The sequence below is a fragment of the Fringilla coelebs genome, assembly GCF_963513975.1.
Source record: "Fringilla coelebs genome assembly, chromosome: 12".
Classification (NCBI taxonomy): Eukaryota; Metazoa; Chordata; class Aves; order Passeriformes; family Fringillidae; genus Fringilla; species Fringilla coelebs.
Genome location: NC_140038.1, coordinates 4,835,544 through 4,848,080, shown reverse-complemented (window position 1 = coordinate 4,848,080; position 12,537 = coordinate 4,835,544). Strand labels below are relative to the sequence as shown.

Sequence of the window (12,537 nt, the reverse complement as noted above, 5' to 3'; positions counted from 1 at the left end):
CAATGCCTTTGCTTGAGAAATGAAGAAAATTGTGTTTTTCTGTACATCTGGCAGATTTCTGGGCTGAGTGAAGACTCCTTATGTTGAAGGGCTGTGTGCTTTGCTGTCTGAATTTCATAACTGGAGAATTACAGGGGCTGGTATTATAACCAAGATAATCTAGAGATAAGATTGGTTTATTTACTAAAGTGTATTTTTATCTTTGATTAAATTGCTCCAGGAATTGTGTCTAAGTGAGCTTTTAAGAACTCCTTTAAAATACTCCTACATAGTACAGCCAGAGTTACAGAAAAGGTTATTGTGGAGATCCAAATACAAAATAATCTGGAAAGATCAGAAACTAAACCTCACAAGAGGCTGCTGGATGAGCTTTTGGGTGAAGGAGACCCTTAAATTCTCATAGACCTTCTTTATTGGCTGGACTGACTTGAAAGAGTTCAGCTGCTTGCTCCCCTCTGTGGGGCTGGATGAGGGAGGGATGCTGTTGGAGAGCTGGTGCCATGTGGTTGTCAGCCAGGCACCTGGTGTTGCTGCAGGGAAGAGTTTGGATCCCTGTCACCTGGGGGACTGGTTCAGGTGTGGGCCAGACCCCCACTGGCACTGTGCAGTGTTTGCAATACCCATTTCTGCTATCTCCTGCCCCATACTCTGTGGATCTGCTGTCCCAGCTGTTCATGGGCTTCCATCAGGGATCTGGTCAAACCTTCTTATAGCTGCTTTGCTTCACATGGGCTTTTTTTAAGCTGGAAAAAAATGCTTAGTTTGGCCTTAAACAATCTGTGCTGGCATTAATAAGAGTCAGAACACGCTGTAAAAGGAGAGGAGTGTCACTTTTTATAGTATAAGCCACAAGACTGGTTCTTTGTGCTTATTACACTGTCACCCGAGGGCTTTGTTTCAGTGAAGGTTTTGTTGGTGGTGGTGGTGGTGAAAGAGGCTGTCCTGCTTTCCCCTTTTGCTAATGCAGCTGTTTGTGTGGTCAGGCAATCAAATAGATTGGAGAACTGATTCCATGAAAAAAAACAATGTAAAGGGAAAGAGAAGATCAGTTCCTGAGTCATTATTTGCAGCATAAAATGGCTGTAGTGGTATGGGCTGGTGAGAGCAGGAGATGTAGGGATGGGTGGGATCTCTGCTGTGGGTGACAGCATTGGCTTTTGGCAGCATCAGGTTGTGGCTGTAGCTTCAGGGCTCAGGAAATCACATTGCTGGTTTATGTCCTACTTTTCAACAGCTTCAGAGCTCCATTGAACGTTGGCCCTGAGGCAAACTTCCATTTTGGTGTCAAATGGCAAAGTACACGCAGCCTCTCTCAGGGCCCTGCTCTTGTCTCCTTTGCATGTAAATGGTCCCAAAACTGAGCCCAGAGAGTGGATTTGGAGGGCTAAAACAGTTCTGGGCTGTAACAGAATCCGTATGGACTGGTGTGTTTCTCATATTATCAAACTCTTGGCTGATAATTCAGATTCAGTTGGAATAAAAACTTGTACATGAGTGAAAATCAGCCTCTTATGTTCCACCTTCCTTCTGACCTTTCTAGACTGTATTTCTTTCCTTAGCTTTCTTTCCTTAGCTGCCCTGAGTTTTTTTTTCTGGATTTCATGGTGCTTCAGGAACTTCTGACATCTTCCAAGGACTTTGTCATCTTACACTGGCAGCCAGTTGTGTTCTAGGACAGTTTTTAGCCCAAGTGTTTTGATGGTCAGGGCTGTATTATCCTTGCTCTGCAAGTAGTGTGGAGATTGTAGCAAAAATTGATATGATGGGTAGAGATCAGCCTTTCCTGCATTTTACAGACATCCTAGAATTGCATTGTGTGGGCATGCTGGATGTGGAGATGTTGGCACTGTGGTAGGTGTAATTAGTCTGGTTCTTAAATCTTCACCCAAGTCTCATTTTATACAGGTGCTTGGATTTATAGAGTTGGGTTTGGTTTTTTTTTCCCTTTAAAATTTGTCTTATCTGTCAAGTCCAGCTATTTCCCAGTCCATCCCAATAAACATGTATTGTCTGAACAGATGATGTTATCAGACACCCTGATTTTCACTTTGCCTATTCAAAGCTCTGCCTTGTGTTCTCACTCTGGCTTGGTCACTCAATTATTGATTGTTTTTCTCTTCTTTCTCCAGAACCCGGCGACTATCACTCGAATACTGCTTAGCCATTTCAACTGGGATAAGGAGAAGCTGATGGAGAGGTAAGCAGCTGCAGAGCTGGAAAAAATGTTTGTTCCTGGGTCAAGTGAGGATGGATGAATGCACAGTGTGTGGCAGGAGGATCTTTTGTGAAAGCTCTAAATGTTCCCCCTTTCCCAGCAAAGGGTGACTGGTGACTCATTGTTTTAATATTATTGATGCCTGGTTAGATTTAAAGTTGTGGAAGTTATGTTGCCCATTGGAAAGAAGGATTTCCAGTTTGAACATGTACAGGCTTTGGGCAGGCTTTGGAAAAAAGCAAGCAGGAACAGGTTCTTGTTATCTAGCAACTGTTTTGGATTTGGGTTTAGCTGCTCATGCCTGTCATGCTGGCATGTGTATTCCTGACATGTTTATTTGCTGCTCTGGCCAAGGCTAAATTGTTCCTGGCTGATAATGCTCCTGCCTTGTCTTCATCTCCACAGCTCCAGGTTTTCTTTAGGGTGTGTAAATAATGGCTTGAATTTTGCCTCTCCCTCCCCCTCAGAGCTGAGTGTTTTATGGTTATTTCCCATCTTTGATTCCCAGCTCTTGGAATGTGCTTGGTAAAAGGTACTTCTCAGTTTGTTCTTACACAGTGGAGACCAAATCCAGCTGCATTTGGTTCATTCCAATGCCAGTGTTGGTGTTGAAGAGAGTTGAGGGAGCTAGAGAATTTAAATTACTTTAGAAACTGGGAGGAGAATTAATCTGGACCAAAAGGAGCAGTAAAAGCTGTACAGGGACTTGCTGGTTGTGCCAGTCTTACTTGGTGTGAAGTGACCAGTGGGTGGGTGTGGAGGGCCTGGTAGCATCATTAGTTTGACTTTTGCCTTAATTACCATTTTCTTTGCCTGATAATCAGGGTATGGGAAGGTGAGATGTGCTTGGTAAACCAGAGCAGTTGTTGGTGCTCCCATGAATTGATAAATGTGTCTTCACTGACCCTGGGGCTGAGCCCCTGTAGTTTGGTACTCTGTCACCCAGGGTAAGAGGAGCAAAGGTTTTCTCACTGTCAGTAATTATTTTGGAGAATAATATTTGTGCTGTCCTTGGCTAATGGATTTAGGACATCTTTAGTGCCCTTTGTGTAATATTTTTGGTTAGTGATGGTGCTCAGGTATATCTTATGTTTTGTTTAACCTAGATTTTTTTTTCTGAAGTGATTGTGGGTTTTCTTACAGCTTTCTAGTCCTTATTTTCCTGAGATTGACCTCTTTAAGTAAATGTTGGAAGTCTGAAAGCTTTGTGTTACAAAAATATACACTATTTAACTACAGCTGTTAAGAGTTCTGACTTAATACCTGCTTTGCAACGTGTCTGCTCACTTGATAATTAAATTTCTTGGGCCAATTCTCTTGGTTGGGGTAAAGTTCACTCTCCTTGACTGGAAGATACCCCTACACAAGTGCACTGAAAAGCCATCCCTTTGTACAGTAGGTTTTGTCCCTTGTTGTTGAAAGCTTGTTTAGGGTTGCCATCATTTAAAAATAAAAAATTGGGTTGCGGTTTTGGTGGTTTTGGGGGTTTTTTTTGTGTGTTTTTTTTGGGGGTGTTTTTTTTTTTTGTTTGTTTGTTTGTTTTTGTTTTGTTTTGTTGTTTTGGTTTTTTTTTGTTTTTTCTCAAGGGAGGTGCCAGCCAGGTCAATGTGTTAAGGCTTTTACAGTTTAAGTATATGTTATATTTACAAATCCACAGGTAAACATATTCATTAAAATACTTAACTCAGCAGGATTACCCCTGTGAGTAATGGAGTACATGACTTGCTTAGGCAGACCTGTTGCACACTGGTCCCAGTTTTGGTGCTTCTTGATGTCCTGTAGTATTAGAAAAACACCAAAACAGGATCTCTCCAGTGCCTGCTGCTGCCTTCTTTTCACTTTTCACCAAATGACTTCCATGAAATCTTCTGGAGGGCTGAGCTGTGTTAAAGCAGGAGTAGGAAGCTGAGAACAGGCTCTTGGTGTTGAACAGGGTTTGGTCATTGCTGTGGTGATAGGTGAGGATTAAGGGAAAAAAAAACCACCCCAAAATACACATTTTGCTTGAAAGTTCCTGTTGTTTGATGGTGTGTATTTGCAGTTCCTAATTAGTGCCTGTTTTCTCTTAGCTCATGGTGAATCAGCACGAGCTCCCAGCAGCCTTATCAGTCCTGGCCTGGAGGAAAGCACTGCAACCAAATGGCTCCTCTTTTTTTGATAAGTGGGGAGGTCTGAGCTTGTGACATGAAAATTTCTCTGTTTTCCCACTTTTTTTTTAGCCTTGTTATGCCTATTTTTAATGAGTAGGTTGTTACTGTCTGTGCCGGCTGTGTCATGGAGTAATTACACAGTGGTGTTCAGAGGGCAGATGTGCTACAGATATTTATTCCACTTACAGTAAAGTAATAAAAGCCACAATTAAAAAACTGCCCTGTCCCACTGGTGAAACTCTAATTGTTTGTGTGCAAAAGCAAAATTGGGGGTTTGGGGTGGGTTTGTTTGTAGGATGGAAGTGATGAGTGGAGGAAATACCAGTTCAGCCTCTGATAACGCTGCATGTGTTTAGGAGAATAAAGATATCAAATATTATTTTCCTGGGTCTTGCAAGCTTGATTCCTAGGGATGGGAGAGCACCAGGTGTAGAATGACCACATCACCTCAGAACCAAGTGAAGAAAGTGCTTTAGCTTGAACCTTATCTTTATTATCTTCCAATTTTACTGTGGCTGATGGTGTTCTCTCCTGAGGGGAGTTTGGGGAGGCACCTCTGTGTGATGAAGAGGTTAAAATGCAGCTCTCCTGCTTTATGTGCCTTCCCCTGGTCATTTTGTTAAGAGAAAAGTGTCTCAGCATGTCCCCAAAGCCTGATTTAATCCCTGGAGGCACAGCCAGAGATACAGCAGTCCCTTGTAGCTGCTTATCTTGGTGGCCACATGTCCCTGTTCCCTCTGAGTGGAGGAGGGATGTCAGGAATGCCCATACTGCCTCTTCAGAACCTGCTGCCTGCTTTCCTTGGAACAAATAAATACTTTCCACTCTTCAGCAGAGGCTGAACAGGTGAAAAATGGTGCATGGCAGGAGTTTTGATCTTTTACTGTGAGTGTTTTGATGCACTGACACACACAAATGCTCTTCCATGGAAGTAAATATCCCAAAGTGTGTACTAGAAGCAATTTTTTTTCAGTGAAAAGGCTTTTTATCTTTGATACTCCCATGGGTTGGATTTGATTATGTCTGGAAAATGGCGATTAGGCAGTTACAAACAGCAGGAGGGAATTTTGAGGAGATAAAGAGGCTGACAGCTTGATCCCTCTGCCAAAAAGACTTGGTGGTGTTACAGGTTTGGTCTTGGTAAATAGAAACATTTGAAAATAATAGGAAAACACTGGTTTGTCTATTCATTTTAAAATAGCAGAAACCCCCCAACTTTGTGTTGAAGCAAATTATCTTCAAAAAATTAATAGAGGAAATTCTCATGCACCAGAAGAGCTGATATTACTGAGTATCTGCATTGTGAAGGGAAAGGAGGGCACAGGATTTAAAGGGCAGTTTGGAGGTGCTCTGCTCCTTCCCTAGGATGAAAATAAGGATGGAGGCACCAAGAACCAACCCTTTAACAGAGAATATTTAAGGAAAAATGAGAATTCTTGGAGTTGTAAAGGAAGGGAGGAGGAATGCTGACCTGGAGGAGATCTGGAGCAATGTAGCCATCCTTTGCAATGCATTAGGTGAGATTTGGAGGAGAAATCTAAGTGAAGTTGTATCAGATCAGGGCTGGGATTGCATGTGGTTTGGCTTCCTTGGATTCAGGGAGGATGAAAGGAAATGGAAATTGGTGGTGGAGAAGGTTTGCTGGCCAGGGAAGATGGTGAATGTCACATGAAGCTTGGCTGCTGTGGGAGGGAAGGGTGTTAGAGCTGCTGCCTGGAAATCCTTGGACCAAAGAACATGGGAAGGGCAAAGGGAGATCTGCCTACGTGGATGGTCTGTGGTGATGCTGGAACAAGCGGGGAAAAGGGATGGTAATTGGAATTAGGTGTTGTTCCTGACCTTTGAAGGAACTGCAAGAGTCTTCTGACTGAGCTCTTGGCATGTTTGCCTGAGGAGTGATGGAGCAGATAGAGAGCTGTTGGACTTTGGAGTATCCATTGGAGCTGTGTGCTTTCAGGGAGATCCACTCTCTAAAAATGCAGTTTTCCTCTGCATTTTCTGGAGTTCTTACGGCCCAGTGGCTGCATGAGTATGAATCTGAGAGACATACCTAAAAATAAATGTGGAAATTACTTACTCAGAAAGAAAATGCATGAAAAGAAAACAGCATGGAGAAGCAGGAATACTATCCATAGGCATTTAAAGGGGATAGGAAATTCCAGGTGAAAAAAGACAAGTTCCTGACATGGATATTCACCCTTAAAACCAGCCCACCACTACAAAAACCTCTGGTATTTCCATAAGCATTTAGCTGGTCCTGAGTATCAGGGTTCAAATTGCATCATAGCATTTGTATACAAAACTATTTTCCTTGCAAACTTCTCACCCAGCTGTGTGTCTGCTCTCCTCAGAGCGTGTCCTGTGCTGCTCCTGCTGCCTCTAAGAGCAGTTGGAAGGCTGGAAAACTTTTGTGAGCTTAATATTTATCCGTGATTCTTAATAAACAAATAATGCCTGTAATGGCACTGCACTGAATTCACTTGCTAAAATTTTCTAAATACATAATTTTATATATTTAGATTTAAATATAACATGCAAAATTCTAAATATAATCCTCTAAGCAAACAAAAGAACTTGGTTGAGTAAAATCCTGAGCTAACACTGAAGAACAATGGCAAAGCCTTGTGGGTGCTGTGGTGCCAGAATTCACCACTTCCATCTGGATTCAGTGTCTTGAAATTTAAGATCTAAAATACATGAACTGCATGGAGAAACATATGAAACAGCAGGAAAATTGATATTTTTTGAATTATAAATCAAGCCTTGTTGGTAGGTAGAGCTGTAATGGAGCTGGGGAATGACTTGCTGGGTTTGGCTGGGGGATGTGTGCATGTGATGGGGCTGGTTAATTGTCTGGTTTAATTAGTTCTTTGCAGCTGCTGCAGGCTGGAGAAAGGTGTGTGAAGGATTCTGGGAAGAGGCTGAGCTTTCTGATAATTATTCTCTCCAGTTTGGTCCTCCTCTCCAAAGAGGAGCTTTTTATAAGCCTTTAAAGCAAACCAATACTGTTTCCCTTAAGGGAATAGGAAATAGAAAGGAAGGGATCTTTTTTCACCCCCCAGGCAATTTTGCATCCTCCTTTCCAACAGGTACCTGATCTTTGGAAACATTGTAAACCTTGAACTGTATTTTTAAGGAGTTTGTTAAATTACCTCAGGTTGATTGAAGAGAAAAGATGCTCAAACAGCTAATGATCAGAATATTAGGAAAAATGGAAGGCTTCAGTTGAAAAGAATTGAGCTTGAAGGCATCAAACATGTGCTTTAGGAAGGTGTTCCAGTGCCTGAACTGTGAACTCAGGTGTTCTTGCTCTAGTTTCCTGTCCTGAAATTTTAATGCCAAGCAATTGAGAGAGTCACAAATTACTTGAAATGCAGCTGAAGAATTGAAGGGGCCTGAATTTCCAGTGTGTGTAATTCAAGTGCAAGTCTCTGAAATTCTGTAGTTGTCTAATATCCACCTCTGTGTTGTGTTAGAGAAGGGTTTGTTGGAAGTAGTGGGTGTCTGAGTTTTGAAATACCAAAAGCATCTTTGTACACTTAGCTGCTACACAGAATGGAAATATTATTTAGAAGGTGGTTAAATTTTCATTCTGTCCTGTGTTACAGGTACTTTGATGGCAACTTGGAGAAGCTCTTTGCAGAGTGTCACGTAATTAATCCAAGTAAAAAGTCACGAACGCGCCAGATGAACACCAGATCATCAGCCCAGGACATGTCCTGTCAGATCTGCTATCTGAACTACCCAAACTCCGTGAGTACCCAGTGGCCCTGCTGCTACTTGTCAGTTTCTTGAGGTTGGGATTGAAGGTATTTGAGATGGTAGTTTATGGTTGGACTCAGGTGTTTATTAATTTTATCAGTGAAACCGCCTCACAACCATGAGTTCAGCAGCGTTTCGTTAGCAAGGCACAAAATGGCTAACTAGCTCTTGTTACAAGGCCTTTTAAGACTAAACTATCCAATTAAGAAATGACACCTAGATTATTTTCCCTTTTAACCCAATAACTGAGCCCTGGAAGCCCTCAATGCAGACTTTTCTGTCCAATTACAAAACATCACCCAAACCCATGAAGAAGGAGGAAGAAGGTAAAGAAGAACAACCTACTTCTTCCCTAAAACCTCCATCTTTATTTAATATCTATTTATATGAAATATTCATATTTATTAATATAATTTCATATTTATTTCTATATTCTAAAATCCCAAACTCTAAGTTTTCCACCCTGTCATATTACAGATGTCTAACCAACTACATGCCAACATCTCAGTGCTATCAATCAATTTTGGAGGTCCTCTCCACAGCCTCAGGTCAAATGCAGTGCTCTCTTGCAAGTCTGTGCCTTTCAGCACAGCAAGTTTAAAATTCTCAGCATCCAGGGTTCCAACACTAACTGAGCAGCAACTCCCCAAGTTTCCAACCTGAAACTTCACATTTTCCTGCAGAACACCTCTGAGGGTGCTGGGGCCCGGGCAGTGGTGTGGTAAAGTTCAGGACAAAGCAAGCAGGTGATGTTTGCAAAGGTCTGATACCAAGTGAGGTGTACAAATAAAGGATGTGTGAAATTCAAAATCTGTGAAAAGCATGATGGGCAAAGGGATTTACTTAAATAGAAAGATAAGGTAGGAAAACATCTTTTAAAAGCAAAATAGTCAAACTAGGAAGTATAGAAAAAGGTAGTAGAAGTAAAATGTGGATATCTTTGGATCTTTATTATATTGGACAACACCCTCTTGGTCAGACATGAGGGTGTGTTACCCAGTGCTTGCTGTGGCTCTTTATCAATGCTCTGGGTGATAGTGCTACTTTTTTTGTCACTGTTGACCAAACTGAGGCATTCCCATACACTGCTGAGAGGTCCAGGCTCTGATGGGGCTCCCAGGGGCAGGACATACTGCTGGGAGACCTGGGAGAAAAGGAGGTGAGTGGGAAAGCTCAAATAGGAGAGTTTGAGGCAGAATCAAAAAGGCAAAGTGCTGATAATAAGCAATTCTTCTTTTATTGGAACCTGCTCTTTGTGGGGGAGCTGCCCTTCCAGAACACCCTCAAACAAGTGCTGGGCCTTTCCAGGCAAAGCTGCCCTGACATAAGGCTTTGCTCTTGCTCTGGGTGTGTGTTCAGCAAGGAACCATGATAAACTTTGGGGTTCAGGAGTAGCCTGGGGTGAAGTTCCCTGGTTGTGGCCTCTCCCTTGCTCTGGATCCTCTTCCCTGGAGTGGACAGAGCTGAGCCAAGCTCAGCTTCAGGCCTCCCATTCTCAGCATTAAGGTCCCTGTTGCTCTTAAGCCAGGAACCACAAGGCTTCATGTGTCTCCTCTTCAGCCTTGTGTGCCCTGACTTCCTTCTTGTGAAGAGTAGCTGGGAAGGCAAATTCCTGCTCTATATGATGAGGTGCTTTGTGAAAAAAAGGCAATATATTCTAATATATTGTTCTCTGGGGGTACAACTCACAAGTGACAGGCCTGTCCTCTGGCTGGGGGTGCTGTGCTACCTGGGAAGCAGAATCACAGAATCATGGGACAGGCCCACAAGGATCATGGAGTCAAGCTCCTGGTCCTGCACAGGATAAGCTCTAAAATCATACCCCAGCATTGTCTAGAGTTTTGCAACTGGAAAGAACAGCACAAAACATGCTAACACTTCTTGATTTTGTAGCTCAAATAGAAGTGGCCCAGTTGTTAGAAGAGCAGATTTTTAGCTGGAGCAGAGAGATGTTGCAGGTGAGCAGGGCTCTCTCTGTTGCTGGTGTTAAAAGACATCACAGGGGACTCTGTTTCTTTGCCCTACAGAAGAGCTGGAGTCTAGAGGAAAACTAGTATTTATTATTTCTTCTGTAAAAGGCTGTAGTGTTTGTGTCTAAGGTGATAGAAATCTGTTTTGAAGCTGTTTTAGTCGATGTGAATTATAAATTCTAGGATTATTTTTATGTTCAATACCCAACCTAAAATCTCAGCTTTGAAAATCCTCTTGAAATAATTAGCTAATTATTTTTAAGCTGGGGGTGGGTGGGGGGGGTTTGCACTGAGAGCCCCTTTCAGCCTATGGAAAGCTGAGAGTTTGGAGGTGTTAAGAAGTTTTACAGTGTACAGTTGTTGCAGGAATGTTAGTCTTGAAATTCCCTCTCTCCCATCTACAAAAATCTCTGTAGCTCTTCAGTCACCTCCAAAGAACTGTGGTTTGAGGTTTTGGGAAGCACCTGCCCAACAAAGCATTTGAAGCTCTCACTCTGCAAGTTTGAGGACTTAAGGGAGATGTTTCACCTGCTCTGTGTCCCTGTCAAACACTGTCAGGTCCCAGCAGTTCTTTTGGGTGACACCTTTGTTAGTAAGACAGGAATTGGGAGGGTGGTGGCTTTGCCTTCCTCCTCTCTTGCCCCTCACCTTCAGGAGAGTGGGCTGGGGGTGTTTTTGGGAACATCCTGCTTTGTCCAGACTGCAGATGTTGAGCACAGATGTGGTGACAGCAGAGCTGTCCCCTGGGCTAATGAGCTGCCTAAGGAGTTACTGCTCCCCCCGTCCTTGGTGGTTTTATCTTGGCCTTTTTATTTGCTCCCTTGACATCTGCTGTCAGCTGAGCCAAAAATAATTGGGAACTCCCTCAAAGTAAAGAAAAGAGCTGAGAGATTCTCTGCATTCCTTGCAGCCTGGGAGGAAGTGTGGTGGTGGCTGCCTTTCTGTGAGCATTTAGCAAAGCATTTCCCTGCCTGAAATAACCAAAACAGCTCTTCCATGAAGATGTGTTCTGTGCTGGTTCCTCATGTGTGCCTGCTGCAGGAGTGTTGAATTCAGTAAGAGATGATTCCCTTATCTGTGCTTGCTTCCCATCATATGTGGAGAAGCCAGAATTCACAGAAAAGCCAATGCAGTCTTTGGGATGGTTTCATGCTATGGCATCCCAAAAGTTCCAGATGTTGAAGTGTTTTTACTCCAACTTTGCATCTCCAGGAGATGTCACTTGGCCACAGCAGCATCTGTGGAGCATCAGATAGCTTGTTAGCTTGCTCAGTAAGGGTTCAGAAATTGGAAGGTGTCTTTTTGCACTCTTGCAGCCAGTGTACCTGGCACCACATAGGTGTCAGCCTCCTCTCTGATCTCTTTGTTGGTTTTTTTGGGATGGATGTTTCTATTTTTACCTGGAACCAAGTCATGCTCAGGTCAGACTCAGCTGTGCTGGTGCTCACAGGCTGCAGCCTGTGCTGGTGGCAGGAGTGTCAGAGCAGTGTAATCACAGCCTGCCAACCCTGGCAAAGGGCTGCTGACAGGCACCTGCCCTGGGCAATGCCAGAGCATCCAGAGATGGCACAGCACAGCTGCTGCACCTCTGTGGCATGGACAGAATGTATCTGTGGTGCCTGAGAATGCTTGGAAAGAGCATTTGCTTCAAGTGGAATCTCCTTTCCTCAGTTACCACCATTCTGCTGTTGTTTTGGGCTGTTCCACAGAGGATTCCAGGTTCTGTCCTCTGTGGAGTTTTCATGATTTGATGGTGTCTGAGGGTAGAGTTCTGGTTTTATCTCACTAGCTGAGGAGTTGGTTTGAAAAGCTGAGCCAGCAAATACTACCTCAATAGTGGTACAAATGAAGTATTTTAAATACAGTTTTCCTTGGTGCTGACTTTGAGTATAAAATAACTTTCAGCTGACCAGAGAAAAGTACTTTAGTTCCACTTTTTCCTCAGCAGTGTTTGCTTCTCCACCCCTTGTGTAACCACTCAGTCCCAGATGATATCTTGACAGCTCTGTGCAGATAATGCAGACATGGATGGAGTTGTCCCTGTTGCTGTCTGTGACAGCAGGTCATTATTGAATTCTATTTAGCAATTTACACCTGCCAATTAGGATCTTGAGTGTCCTCATCTGATGAGCAGCTGGGTTTCAGGGGGAACTTCCCTGGGGAGGTGTGGAACTTTTGGGCAGCACCCACATGTGCCAAGGGGAAAAAATAGGAAGAATGAAGACTCTGTATCCTTGTCACTGTGACTTGTTTGGTGTTGCATTTATTTGACTGATTTCCAAAGCAAAATGGAAGAGAGCCATGCTGTGCCCCATGTGCACTCCTAAAAAACTGATCCTAAAACAAGGATCAGTTGAAATGGGCAGGATGGAAACATGGGCCACACCTGTCCTTGCTGCTGGGCTTGGGGATTAAAGTCTGGCTTTGGAAGAGTGACTAA

General features: G+C 43.2%; 1 protein-coding gene across 1 annotated transcript in view; it reads left to right on the top strand.

Annotated features, from left to right (window-relative positions):
* Positions 1–12,537, top strand: part of ARIH1 (ariadne RBR E3 ubiquitin protein ligase 1) — a 51,737-nt gene that overhangs the window by 19,775 nt on the left and 19,425 nt on the right. The window contains exons 2-3 of the mRNA XM_084213387.1: positions 2,130–2,197; positions 7,974–8,118. Of these exons, the coding sequence (XP_084069513.1) occupies positions 2,130–2,197; positions 7,974–8,118 (213 nt within the window). The remainder of the gene's footprint in view (positions 1–2,129; positions 2,198–7,973; positions 8,119–12,537) is intronic.